Here is a 14,961-nt window from a genome sequence, read left to right on the forward strand (position 1 = left end):
TTTGGTTTGTTGTTAACCCAAGGCTTACAGTGTGATGGAAGCAATTGATTTCAAAAGACAGAGTCAAATCCAGGAAGCATAACCCAGCACTGGGAATGTGAGCAGCTGTTTCCTCAGTCACTAGTCAGATGTCTGAGCCCAGTTCTGAGTAAGCTAGAGAATGAATCCGCATTATCAAATGCTGTTCTTCTCTAAGACTCCGTGGCAACCCCCAGCCAGCTCCACTGACTCATATCTGACCTTTCTAAGCTTTCTTAATCTGGTCATGCCCACTTCCCTCTTCCTGAGTATCTAACTGCCTGTCCTTGGAGAGAATTCTTTACTAAATAAAGCCAGTATCTTACCTTCCATTTAAAAACACAGGTTTTCTTTCTCTCTTTTTCACATTTTACATTAGGCACTCAAAGTTCATTTTTTAAAAATATATATATTGTGCAAGATTTATTATATTATATATATATATTATATTACCTGGCATTTGGGTCTTATGTCAGCAGACCCCCACTCCCATCCCGAGGCAAACTTTCACTACAACCCAGGCTGGCCTTGAATTCTCTCTGACTTCCTGGTACTTGGATTTTAGTCATGTACCTTCATGCTGTGTAGCAGAAAGTTCTTTATCCTTTTGTTGTTGTTTATTACTTTTTTGTTGTTTTATTTGGTTTTCTTTGGCTTGTTTTTTTAAGGCAGTTATATGTAACCCTGGCTGGCCTTGAACTCACAGAGATCCACCCACTACTGCCTTCTGAGTACTTGAATTAAAGGTGTATGCCAGAACACCTGGCTCAGCTTACTTTTAGTTTCCCCAACTTCTTCATGTTTCTTAGGCGTTAAGGCTAAGTTTGGAATGGGTAATGCATAGCTGTGCTTTACTCACGGAGGGTCAGTCTGTTCCTAAGTGCAGCTGTCCTCAGCTCTCACAGATCTTGTATGCACTCATCAGAGCTTATCTTTGCCCAGTCCCCCTCACAAGTGACAGTGCGTCTGAGATGTTTCCATAGGTGCCTGCTGGGAGGCTTCCATCACGCTGTAGCTGTAAGGAGCTCACTGCAGTGTCAGCCTTGCTTTCACTCACCGCAGTGTCAGCCTTGCCTTCACTGGAGCTGCACCTCCTTTGTCTACCAGTTTGAGCCAGGCGGTGGCTCCACCTGCAGCTTTTATGTGAAACTAACAGTGTCGTTGCTGTGATTCCATCTGTGCGCCCTTTGTGCCTGTGCTGAGCCTGTTCTCATCTTTCTGACATAATTCTCATTTTGATCCTAGGATCTGATGGAACAACTTGAAAAGCAGGATAAAACTGTCCGGAAACTGAAGAAACAACTGAAAGTCTTTGCCAAAAAAATTGGTGAACTAGAAGGTACTTAAACATTTTTTTAACAGCATTTGTCAAATTTTATGTCCATTGCTAGTGACCTGGTGGAGAGTTACAGGTGAGTTTTTAGAGAAAATAATCAAAATTACTTTTGACAATCTTAACCTCTGTGGAATGAAAAATTCTTCTATGTGTGGGAATAATTTTCCTAGTAACATAACAGTAAGTTCCAAAGGGAGAAAATTCATTCAGCAAACAGCTAACACATGCCAGAGACAGCCCTAGTCAGTACAGCATGTGCTTAAGAGCAAGGATTCTAGAGCCAGCTTCTTGATTCAAGTCCTGTGTCTCTCTCCTACCTACTAGGCTCAGAATATGTGCATGGTGCGGAACCTCTCCATGCCTCAGTTTTCCCACATCCTCACTATGAATGATAATGGTGCCTCTCAAACATGGTCTCTAAGAACTGAGTGAGTTAATGTGGGCAGTACATCTGCAATAGCAATATACATGCTACACGCAATCTAATTGTTACCACTAGAGCTACAAACGGGAATGTGTTAGCGTATCCTCAAAGAACTCATGACCTTATAAAAAAAAAAGAAATTAATCAGGAAATATGAATTATAATTATAAAGAAACATGATTTTTAAAATCATTTCTATATAAAAAAGGTATGCTCCTTGAGGAAAAAAATCCGTGGAAGCATACTGCTCTTGTCTTATGAGTTAGCCTGATCATTCAGCAAGTTTTATTGCGTGTGTCCTAGGTGCTAGGTGCAGTTGCAGGTGTTTGAGATCCAGCTGTGCGTGAGACCAAAGCAACCGCTAAGTTCATTCTAACACCACTATCACATCTCAAGGTACCTTAGGAACAGAACTTCAAAGATAAAATTCCCTTTAAGCCATTTTAACCACAAATGATGCACTCATCCTGGCCATCATCATATTCTCTACTTGTCATCTTTGTGACTCTCATGTGGCACAAAGGATAGAAAGAGCCCACCACTCCATCACACTGAGTCATAACTGTTCTTCTGTCTGTCTGGCAGTTCCAGTCAAGTCCAGCTCATTCTGTGGAACTTTTAAAGGCACTTGTCACATCCTCAGAAGCATCCTGATCGTACCACCGACCTCAGGATCCTGCTTTCTGTATTTGGTTCATCCTTTCTATGGTTTTTCACTCTTATATTTTTAGCAGTTTTTCTGTTTGAATTACTGGTTTCTATGCTTGACTAAGAGCTTTCTGGGCATGGAAATCACCTCTTATTTTTCACAGTTACAACAATGAACATAGTTTCTGACCTTTGATAACCCTTCTATTCTTGACTGAATAAGTAAATTTAAAAAATATTTAGAGTATGTAGTGCCACAGATGTTAATGTCAAAGAGGGTATTACTCTCATTAATATGCAAATATTGAAATGTTTGTTTAGATATCAGAACAATTACTTTATAACCATATATTTTGTATAGACCATTAACATTACATGATTCATATATTACATTAAAACTTGTGAAACTCCAGGGGCTGGGGAGCTGCCTCTGTGTATAAAGCACTTGCTATAAAACTGTGAGGACTGGATCCTGAAATCCTGCATAAGCTACTGTCAGGCATGACCACTGCCTGCAATCCTAGGTTTAAAGTGCCAGGGACAGGTGATTCCCCACAAACTGGCTAGCTAGACAAGCTGAAACAACAAGCTCTGTATTCAGGGAGAGACTCTACCTCTCAACACATGAGGTAGAGATAAATGAAGAAAGATACCCAATATAACCTTGAACCTTCACATACACACATGTGCATCTACCTACATGCTCACATGAGCATGCATATATTCCATGCATACAAATACAAGAAAAAAAGCTTCAAACTCCAGGTTTATATATATGAGCTGTAATGCTTATCAGCAGTACTTAGAAATCCAAGTTCTTTTTTACAGAGAACTTTCTACACTGAACTGGACGCCATGGCAAGACAGGAGAATATTTGTAAAAACCCTGCTATAAGGGTATTAACCTGCAAGGTTGTTAAATTAGTGGCTCTTTGCCAACATTAATGAATGTGAATAAATATAAAAACCATTTTTATCTCACATTTGAAATCAGTTTCTTAAATTGTATGCTTTGAAATGTAATTAAAGAGAGAAGATATTTCAAGATGCTACTGGGCTATTGTCAATTAGAAATCAAACTTTTCAGCTAAACTGTCCTGATAGCCAAGCAAAAAATAGTATTTGTGCTAGGAGCTCATGGATTAAATAAGAAAAAGTCATATTTGTTCTTAAGAAAATTTATATTTTGAGTTAAATTATTTGCATCTAGCTAAAATGAAATAGGCTCATATGCCTAGAGTACCTCCCTAGGTGACCATTGTCTACACCCTGCCAAAGTAGTGAATAAACGTGACACACTCTTCTGACACTCATCTCTTCCTCTCTAGGTCTGTGTTCTACAGAAAAATACCAGTCTTTGTGCAACAAAGCACCATCTAATAAAAGTTTATTAATGCATATTAGTGTTTTTTAATGTGTTAAAACATTTAAACCCTTTAGCCTTAAATTAAAATAGCAAGATTCTTGCCTTTCCTGTGGGCTATATTTAATTAAGGACACTTTTTATAAAACAAACTTTTTAAGAGAAAAAAATGGAAAATAGAAATTATGCAGCTAAGTAGAGAGTGTTTCATGGTGCTCTATTTTAATCCAGGAGTAGGTGTTATGTCTTGATTTTCATTTTAAAAAAAAAAGTCAGACCTGAAAGTATCCTAGAAGCCAGTAACATTTTTGATTAAAAAAAAAACAAAACAAAACCCAGAACTCTAAGTTATTTACCCAACACCCTGCCTGTTAGATAGTAGGTCTAGAACCTGAGCCTTCAACACCTTGACTGTTACATAGTAGGTCTAGAACCACAGCTTTTAACACCCTGCCTGTTAGATAGTAGGTCTAGAACCTCAACCTTCAATACCCTGCCTGTTAGATAGTAGATCTAGAACCTTGGCCTTCTGATTTCTCTGCTCTAGATCCGTCTTTCCAGAATTTTTCTACTTGTAAGAAATTGTCTGAAAATTAGCTAATCACGAGTTTAACTACTTTTAGTTGGAAAAGATTTGTTAGCAAATATGTTAAGTGGTATATGTTGGGGACTTTTCTGTGATGCTGTGGATACTTTCAAAGTAAATCTGACACAAAACCCTTGCCAGGTTTTTGATGTTACTACCTGTGTATCGGGCTCTGTAGCTGTCAGCGCAAAATTACCCTTTAATGTTGCTATTTACCCAGTTTGAGCAGGGAAAAACATCTTAAATGGGAGTGGGAAGCTAAATGGCAGAGATGAGGAGCCTCAGTTCTTACAGAGTCTGCTTGCTTTACAAGAGCATGGAGCCCTTTTCCACCTGAAGAACATTTCTCTCCCTCTTTTATTTCTCCTGAAGTGGGGCAGATGGAGAACATATCTCCAGGACAGATCATCGATGAGCCTATCCGGCCAGTCAACATTCCCCGGAAAGAAAAGGATTTCCAAGGAATGCTGGAGTACAAAAGGGAGGATGAGCAGAAGCTAGTGAAGAACCTGATTCTAGGCAAGTGCTTTCTACATGGGAAGATTCCTCTCAGCCAGGGCAGTGCTAGAAACACTCGTCACTAAGGTTTAAAGTCTGACTTAATATTCTTTTTAAATTATTTTCTTGACTGTCAGGATGACTCCATGTGTAATGGTGCTTGTTGTTAAGCCTGATGGTCTGATAATAGTCTAGGGCCCTATTCTGAAAGGAGAAAACAAAATCCTGCGGGCTGTCCTTGGGCTTCCATAAACACTCTATCACAGGCCCTCACACAGCACATGCAAAACAAATAAACGTTTTTTTTAAATTAAGTTGTAATACGTCTTTTGAGGCAGTGGTCCTGTCATGTTGTCCAAAGTTCCTGGGAGTTACCACACAGCTTCAGCTTTCTCAGCGTTGAAGGCCATAGACAGGATCCACTGGCAGGCCTAGCTCTGAAGTCTCCGAGTCATCACTTCATACTACATTAGAGTGCTGTGGTGGAGTCCTTACTGAGCGTTCATCATCAGTGTGGGACATGTGTCTAGGATCCATCTGTAAGGCTCCCTTGAAGCCAAGCCGATCAGCTCTGGTTTCATATTAAGATCACTCAGAAAATTTTGGTTTTGGTTTTGAGACAAGATCTCCTGTATAGCCCATGCTAGTTTATAACATGATATATAACAAAAGCTTACTTAGAATTCATAGTCCTTCTTGTCTACCTCCCATGTGCTAAGGCCTATGTGTACTTCCACTAAGACCAATATGTGTGAGTTGTGTTTTGGTGGTAGTCAGGGAACAAACCAAGGGCCTCATGAATAGTAGACAGATTCTGCGTCACATCCTCAGCCCACTCAGAAAACTCTTAAAAAGTGTTGATAGTCTCCTACCCCAATTGAAATAAGTTGAAGTTTCCAGGGAAAAGAACTTGGGCCAACTCTAGTGCTATTCTGGAAATGTCTTGTGCATTCCCAGTTATAACCACAGTTGAATGCCACTGTTGTAGCCATTTGGGTTTTTTAATTTCTCTTTTCATCCCTAGGAAGATTTATGGCTAATGGTTTAGGAAAACACTTCAATAATGTGGGAAAAAAATCAAGGAAAAATATCTAGCAAAGTATGGAAAGGATGGGATGATGTAAAAGGTAGTAGAAGAGGCATTTCAGGGGGCACAAGGCCTTGACTGTGAGCCTCTAAGAATATTCGGGGAGTAAAATAAAGAGTTTGTGAGCCTCTAAGTAGTAGTGAGCTAAACCTTCAGCCTTTGCCATTCTCTCCTCCCAGCTACCATGGGATTGGTAATTACACCTAATTGACCATTCCTCAGCTTCATGGCATTCAGCTTAGTACTAGAAATAGCTTCCAAGAACTTCAGTTTTAACATGATCATCACTTAGCCAACAGGTTTTAGGGCTGGTGGTTTAAAGGTAAAAAGGATAGAGTAAAGATGGGTGTAGAGTTTATATAAAGTTGTCTGGAAACACTCCTTTATGGGATGTACTGCTCACAGTGGCCAAAGATAATAGGAACAAGCTGTGCTTATGTCTGAAGAAAGAACATCAGAGGCAGAAAAAGTTTAAGGACCTGGGCTCCAGGCCCTGGGCAGGAACCATGGCATGTTAAGCAATCTACAAGGAGAGTTGTTTGGGGCAGAGTGAGCTGAGCCTGAGGAAGAGAGGCTAGACGGTGTGGAGCACAGTTCAGGTTTGGAATCTTATAAGTGGGGGAAGAAGCTCTTTGAAGAATTCTCTGAACAAAATTGGCATGATCTAATGTGCATTTTCTTAAGCAAGAAGCTACAATATTTAGTATTATCTGGAACTAGGTGATCTAAGAGATCAGTTAGGAAGCTATTCTAGCAACCCAAGAAGTGATAATGTCCTAAACTGGGGAGTAGAATAGAAGCAGCTAGATTCTAGCTGTATTTTGCAGGGAGCACTAACAGGATGATAAGTTGGGTGCATGGTGTAAGAAAAGTAAGGTTTTAAAACGATGAGGTTTATGACCTGAGAAACTGAAAGTGGAGGGGTCCATTAGTAAATGGATGTCAGGGAGAATGAAGAACTTGGCTTGGGAGAGGCTTAGTTTGACATGCCTGAGCAGAGCCACCAGGAAGACAGTTCATAAACAAGACTGGACTTCAAGGGAAAAGTCAGGGCAGGATATATAAGTTTTATATAGGTATGTGCCATAGTCAATAATTTCCCTAATGAACTGTTAAAATACTGTTTTTTATAACTTGCTCTGAATGATTGAGCTCTTACACAACTGTGCTTTCATCTCACAAAACATGCCTCAAAGACTTTCAGGGTTACGTAATTTTGTTTTTCCTTTTTTCTTTATTCAGAACTAAAGCCACGTGGTGTGGCTGTCAATCTGATTCCAGGATTACCAGCCTATATCTTGTTTATGTGTGTACGACATGCTGACTATCTGAACGATGATCAGAAAGTAAGATCATTGCTGACATCAACAATTAACAGCATCAAAAAAGTCTTGAAGGTCAGTTCCACATTCTGCCGTTTTCACGATTGTTAATGATAGTCTGTTCTTCTTTTTCTATTGTTCTTGTTCTACTATTTCCTCCTTAGACTTAGCACAGTTGCTACTGTAACCCTTCCAGCCTTTCAGCATTACCTACAAGCTCCAACTATAGGAAACAGTCTCTGTACCCTCTGTGTTAGCTGCTTTCCTGTCACTGTGACCAAACACTGACAGAAGCACTTGAGAGAGGAATGATAATTTTGAGGGCTCAGAGCTTCAAGAGGTGTGAGCCCTTTGCAGAGGAGCAGTAAGCAAAGACTGATTCAGAAATGGGGCTGGACTGTAGTGTAGCTAAGCCTCTCCTAAGTATGCCACAACCTCTCAAAGGCCACCACTGCTGGGGACCTGTCATAATGCCTTCTTTCAGAACAGATTCAGATTAGACAGTAATCAAAATGAATTTGATATTATTGCATTTAATTGCATAGCAAAGTAATTCTTCCAAGACAGAAATAATTTGCTTTAGGTTTTATTGGGACCAAACTTAAAATATTCAAAGACAGGCATGGTGGCACATATTTGGAAGATCTCTATGAATTGCTAGCTTGGCTTACAGAGTAAATTCCAAGCCAGCCAGGTCTACACAGTGAGACCCTGGCTTAACAGATAGGTAGGTAGGTAGATAGGTAGGTGGATGGATGGATGGATGGATGGATGGATGGATGGATGGATGGATGGATGGATGGATAGGTGGATGAGTTTTAAGTGTTTTGTGGAAACCAGTTCTACACATATATATTTATGTGTGGTCCATATATGTAGAATATGATACTGATCTTGAGATAAATGTCAAGTTTAATAATGTGTAGCTTATTCTTATAAAAAATACGGCATTAAAATTTTTCTTTCAATTTTTGTTCCCCTTATTCTCCAATTCGTTTTGGTTTGGTTTGGTTTGGTTTTGGTTTTTTTTGAGACAGGTTTCTCTGTGTAGCCCTGGCTGTCCTGGAACTCACTTTGTAGACCAGGCTGGCCTCGAACTCAGAAATCCACCTGCCTCTGCCTCCCAAGTGCTGGGATTAAAGGCGTGCACCACCACCACCCGGCTTCTCCAGTTCATCCCATGAATTATCTTGTTACCAGCCCCTGCTTCCATGTGAAAATGGAGAAATGCTTATCAGACATAATCATTTGCACACACACACACAGTAGCCACTTACCTTATATAATCCTCCCGGTGACTCTAGAAGAGCACTGGTTCTCTGCCTGTGGGTTCTAACCCTGTGAGGGTTGCATATCACATATCCTGAATATCAGATATTGAATGATAATTCATAGTAGTAACAAAATTATAGTTATGAAGTAGCAACAAAAATAATGTTATGGTTGGGAGTCACCACAACGAGGAATTTTATTAAAGAGCTGCAGCATTAGGAAGTTTGAGAACCTAGAGAAACACATCTAACTTTTTTTAAAAAGGTCTGGTTCTTTGTTTTATGTATATGAGTACACTGTTGCCTTCTTCAGACAACCAGAAGAAGAGAGCATCAGATCCCATCACAGATGGTTGTGAGCCATCATGTGGTCACTGAGAATTGAACTCAGGACCTATGGAAGAGCAGCTAGAGCTCTTAGCTGCTGAGTCATCTCTCTAGCCCCACATCTAACTTTTAGCTGAGTATTTCTGTGAGAAATTAAGATGTGCTCCAGGCACCTTGTCTTCTGATTATTCAACAGAATAATAAGAGCATCTAGGATAAAGATCCAGTAACTCTCTTGCTTCTAAGTGGGCCTTTAATTTTTTGTTGTTGTTGTAAAATCCCCTCTGTCAGGGCTCAGGGAACCCTGCAGAAGAGGATTCAGAAAGAATATAACAGCCAGTGGGAATAGAGGAAACCAAGAAAGCAAGGCCCTCAAAATCAGCATGACCAAAACTCATATGAACTTACAGAGACTGAGGTAGCATATACATGGCCTGCACGGGTTTGCATCAGGTGCTGTGTGTGTGTGTGTGTGTGTGTGTGTGTGTGTGTGTGTTAGTATGGCTTCTAGTTTAGTATTTTTATGGGATTCCTGAGTGTTTGACTGAATAAACCTTTGTTTCTTGTGTCTTCTCTTGGGCTTCTTTTTTCTTTGTTAGTTTCTTTTGTCCAATTCCAATGTGTTAGCTTGTTGGTTTTTCTTTTTAATCTCATTGTATTTTATTATGATCTCTTAGAAGCCTTGTTTTCTAAGGAGAAACATATGATCTAGATGAGAGTGGAGGTAGGGAGGAACTAGGAAGAATACAAAGGGAAGAAACCATAATCAGGATATATTATGTGAGGAGAAAAAACTATTTTCAAAAGAGGAAGAAAAGAAAAAATGTATAAAATATGCAAAACATAAACTTTGACATTATTCTCCTTACACCTGTTGATCTATACTGACCCTGCTCTGCACCATCACCCCCATCTATGGGCTGTGTCACCCTCCCTCCTGACACTGTACCATTGCACATTAGCTCCCCTTCCTGCCCCAAGCCTCTGTGACCTCAAACAAGTGCTGGTCTCCATGTCTGTGGAAAAATTGTTCTCTGTCATTCTGTTCCACAATGATTACCAAAGTGTGAGGTTTCTGAAGACTCCTCTTTTAAAATCCATGAGTGTTTTAATCCATGACTAATCCATTAAGTATACATCTTAATTTTGGACATACTGATACTAGACAGACTGTGTATTGACTATTTCTTAGTTAACTCTTACAGATTTTAAATGTTTCCCCTCTCTCAGCCTAATTGCAAGATATATTTATCTATTTGACTAATCATCACAGCATATTAGCTAATGATTTTAAAAGAATGTTTGCCATAGTAAAATATCCTTTGCATTCCACTTTAAATTAACGTGCATTGCCTTACATCCACATGGTGAATTGAGGTGTTTGTCCTACAGCCCTAGTTTAATCCTAACAGTAGTGTAACTATTCTAAGGCATATTGGGAATCCATCCAGTTTTTAGTTCAGATCATTTTATCTAATAAGTAGAAAACTGAAAGAAATTGAGCTTGTCTAATTTTCTCTGTGATTCAAATCTAATTTTGAACAAATACAGTTTATTCATTATAAAAAATACTACCTTGATAAACTTGATCTAGTTAACTGGTAGAGAGGTGCTGCTTGGTTTTGAATACTTTGAAGTTTTCAGAAAGTGTATTTAGGAGTAACAAGAGTGTTTTGCTGTGATGGGCAGAGAGGCCCATCCTGTTTGTATGAAAAGAAGCAGACGTAACACAGTTGTTTATGAAGTCCTCTCCGTAATCACCCGAATCTGCTTTTACCCGGTTGGGTTTTATGTTTGGTTTTGTTTCTGGTGATGCTAAGGACGCTGATACTGTGTAGGTATAATTATAAGCTTTCTGTTAGGCTCTTCCGAGTCTCTCTGCCACTGGACTTGTCTAGACATCACCAAAGATGATCAGTGACTCTGTCCTGTAGAAGAGTCTTTGACTAATGTTGCTGTCCAGTGTGTAAAGATGTTCTCTGCCAGCTCAGTAAGAGCCACCACTGGAAACATATTATCCACATCTATGGAAGAGTTAAAGTTCTTAGACAAACCTGTATGCAGGCCATAGGGTGATTGTCTATGTGTGGGAATATCATAAAGTTTTATTTAATTCTGGCAATATCCCTAAAACTAGGGTTTTGTTTTGTTTGGTTTTTTTTTCAAAGTAGAGACCTGAACTCACTTCTCTTATCTAGGCTAAAAAATTCTAAATTGAACTTAATATCTTCTAGGATTCCTTTCTTAATGTCATTTCAGAAAAATGTTCTCTAAAATGTATGGGTTTTAATGTGTTTTATATGTAAAGATGTAAGTTTTATTGTTAAAAAAAAACCTATAAGAAATTAACCATTTCTCATAGCATGTTCTCTTCTGAGTGTACTCAGTGTACTTTAGTATATAAAGTGACAGCCAGGGTCAAAGACAGGTGCTCTATAAATGCAGTCTGGGTTCTACACCAATAGAGGCACACGTGAGAGGTAGGCAGAGGAGGATCAGGAATTGAAGGTTAACATCAGCTATACAGTGAGTCTGAGGACATCCTAGACTACATTAGACCAGAGATATAGATAGATAGGTATGTAGATAGATAAATATATGGATATTAGATGGATGGATGGATGAATGGATAGATAAAGATAGATAGCATGCGTAGATACTAAATATATCTGTGTGTGTATATATATATATATATATATATATATATATGTATGTAGAGGATAGATAGATATTAAATATATTTCTTTATGAATATATAAAAGTATGTGTGTACACGTATGTGTGTGCACATACATGAATGCACTTGAGCGCGATTCTATGTAGAGACCAGAAAACAATCTCAAATGTTGTTCCCCAGGATTACTACTTGCCTTGATTTTTGAAACAGGCTTTCTCACTGGGACCTGGCAATCACTGATCAGGCTAGGCTGACTGGTCAGTAAGCCTCAGGAATTCTCCCATCTCTGCCTCCCAGGTCCTGGGATATTACAAGCCACTACACCATGTTTACATGTATGCTGGGGACCAATCTCAGATCCTATGCTTTTGCAGTAAACACTTAACCCATATATCATTTTTAAGGATGATAACGCCTCATATCATTTTTTAAATAAACTCCTAAGATTAAAAAACAACAACAACAACAAAAAATCAAAAAACCCATGGTTATTTAATGCTAGGCACCTGGGTAACTCCTGTGCAAACTATAGATAAATGTTGATGGTTCCATGACTTTCCATGTCTCAACTATTATCAGAGGTTCTTTCATAAACTCATAGCCATCTGCACTGTGTCTGCACTCCCCCATTGTGGTCAAGAGCCAACCGATTTTTGCTGTCTGCTCAGTTTGGGACTCTTCCATCTCTAGTTCACTGCTCAGAAATTTTGTTGTGATAGGAGTTTTAATCCAAGCTGCATTTGAGGCTGTCAATCTCTTTTTCATGTTCTTTGATACAGAAATTATTATATCCTTTGTGCCTTTAGCTCTTATTGATTCCCTTCATTAATCCCAAGCAAGTGAGTCTGTCTGAGTCAGCTGAGAAGTAATGTTTTTCTGCACAAAAGACAGCTGAGTTAGCTGAGTGGGAATACTTTTCTGAAGGCAAGAACAGTAGCAAATATCAGGAGACTGAGGTAAACTGACAATGGCATAAAACTAAAGTCTGGTTTATCTGTGTCATAGTTTATGATGGTTTGTTTGTAAAAGAAGTGTGTCTTCTGTGTCTGCCTAGCTTTTTTCCCTAAGAATAAGACAAATTTAGACTTCTTTTCTCTTTCAGAAAAGAGGTGACGATTTTGAAACTGTCTCCTTCTGGCTCTCTAACACATGTCGATTTTTGCACTGTTTGAAGCAATATAGTGGAGAGGAGGTGAGAAAACCTTAGTGGTAAAAACAGCATGTTTTACTTTTTTTGACCTTTTAAAGGGAAAGTTTAAAAATGTTTGAATCATGTTAACTTAATTTCCAAACCCCCAAACAGGAAATGCACTCCTTCGATGATGTTCGCTGTCTTATGGTGAATGGGGCAGTGATGTGGCTTCTTCCTTCCTAGCATTTAAAGACAGCATATCAAAAGCAAGCCAAGCACCAGTCAGGGAGTAATTACCAGAAAACAAGTTTTTCTTTACATGTTGTGGTTTATGAGCTTAGGATTGGGATATAGAATTGTTTAAAGAAATGAATCTTTTTAGGCTAAGTACCTTAAAGGCAACCAACAGGGGGCTAGAGAGATGGCTCAGCGGATAAGAACACTGACTGCTATTCTGAAGGTCCTGAGTTCAAATCCTAGCAACCACATGGTGGCTCACAACCATGTGTAATGAGATCTGACACCCTCTTTTGGTGTGTCTGAAGACAGCTACAGTGTACTCACATATAATAATAAATAAATCTTTAAAAAAAAAAAACAAAAAAAAATAGTATATACGCCTGGGCATGGAGGTAGAGACAGTTGGGTCTCTGAGTTCAAGGACAGCCAGAGCTACACAGAGAAATCCTGTTTTGAAAACAACAACAACAAAAAAAATCACATATGTATCTGTTTGTAGTGAAGTGTTTGTTGTTTGATAGAGTTTAGCCAAGTGTAAATCTAAAGTATTGATTAAACTAAAAGCTGCTTACTGTGTATCTAACAGTACTCAGTATACTTTGACATGTAATTGATGCAATCATTGGCAGTAAACCCATTTTACAGATGAGGCTCAGTGAGATTCATCCATTAGTCTGTAACCTCTTGACACAAGGAGCAGAGCTGTGACTCTGCATCTGCACAGCTCAGAGACTGTTGCCTGACCTCACCCCATCCCATCTCCCCATTCTTTGTCAGAAAGGCAGCAGAGAAACTGGTCAGTAATACTCTCTGACAGGCAGAACAAAGGACTGTCACGGCAGGATGGCAGGATATACAGAGATGAGCAGGACATCTAGAACTTGGGCCTGAGGGAGCAGAATCCTGAGAAAGGCCATGAAGGTTATCCGACTGGCCCCTCATTTAGACTGCGTTATCCACTAAGCTACTCTGTCATTAGGTGGGGCCAGTGAGCCATGTACTTAGGGGAAAGTGACTGGAAGATGCGCTGCCTTTCTGGGGAGCTCTCCTTCTAAACCAATGCTATTGAAAGACTTTTCTAAGAGCTGACTGAAATCATCATGTAGATACCATGAGTTAGAATAAAATGACAAAGCTCAATTGTTTTCTAGTTCATAAAGAAAATATTCTAATCAAGAAGTTTATGCACGTTCCTCTGGGTGTAATTATATGCATAGGACTGTATTTAAAGAGCCAAGAGTTAAAGAGTGTTTTCAATTATTTACTTAGTGTTTGGCAGTAGACCTGCTGTTTTATCAATCACATATGTTCTTTCCTTAAGTTAAATTTCCCCATCTTGCTACTAGAAAGCCTTAAGTATAGATTGCCAAGGTCCTCTGTTATTCAAAGCTAAATAGAAGAGGGTGATGCAGGTGTGAAAACACAGGCAACAGCATTGAGAATGGTGACCCTGGCACCAGGTAGAAGGGCTGAGCAGGATGCAGAGTGAAGCAGACAGAGACATTAGCTTCCTGTGCGCCACTAACATTGTGTTGATTCTAGGGCTTTATGAAGCACAACACATCTCGCCAGAATGAGCACTGCCTCACCAATTTTGACCTTGCTGAATATCGGCAAGTACTGAGTGACTTGGCCATTCAGATCTATCAGCAGCTCGTGAGGGTGTTAGAGAACATTCTTCAGCCAATGATAGGTAAGACCAGTGTCGCTGAGCATCACGGGTGCTTGTTGACAGATGAGGTCAGTGGTACGTGTGGCAGGCATGTGTTCATGTGGAGAACGTAAAGCGGTAACTGCGACAGAAGTCAGTGTCCACATGTCTGAAGCACTGGGATCCGTGTTTACATCCTCTCTGACGACTAAGCTCTGTCTTCTCTCTAGCGATAGACTTTGCTCCTTCGTCTAATTGTCAAAAAGACTTCCAGCTACTGTGGAGGCTGGGAACATATATAATGCTTCTGATTATATATGTAAATGGAGTGTGATTCCATGCACCTGACTTTATACTCATTCTGGATGGTCATTTATATGT

At 39.4% G+C, this 14,961-nt stretch overlaps 1 protein-coding gene across 4 annotated transcripts in view; it reads left to right on the plus strand.

Annotated features, from left to right (window-relative positions):
- Myo5a (myosin VA) overlaps nucleotides 1-14,961 on the plus strand; it is a 155,596-nt gene that overhangs the window by 132,899 nt on the left and 7,736 nt on the right. For all 4 annotated transcript variants that reach the window (XM_029481121.2, XM_029481123.2, XM_029481125.2 and 1 more), the window contains 5 exons: nucleotides 1,264-1,357; nucleotides 4,748-4,894; nucleotides 7,203-7,357; nucleotides 12,660-12,749; nucleotides 14,472-14,622. In XM_029481121.2, coding sequence (XP_029336981.1) covers nucleotides 1,264-1,357; nucleotides 4,748-4,894; nucleotides 7,203-7,357; nucleotides 12,660-12,749; nucleotides 14,472-14,622 — 637 coding nt within the window. The remainder of the gene's footprint in view (nucleotides 1-1,263; nucleotides 1,358-4,747; nucleotides 4,895-7,202; nucleotides 7,358-12,659; nucleotides 12,750-14,471; nucleotides 14,623-14,961) is intronic.

This window comes from Mus caroli, unplaced genomic scaffold (assembly GCF_978045245.1).
Source record: "Mus caroli unplaced genomic scaffold, Mus_caroli_1 scaffold_11, whole genome shotgun sequence".
Classification (NCBI taxonomy): domain Eukaryota; kingdom Metazoa; phylum Chordata; class Mammalia; order Rodentia; family Muridae; genus Mus; species Mus caroli.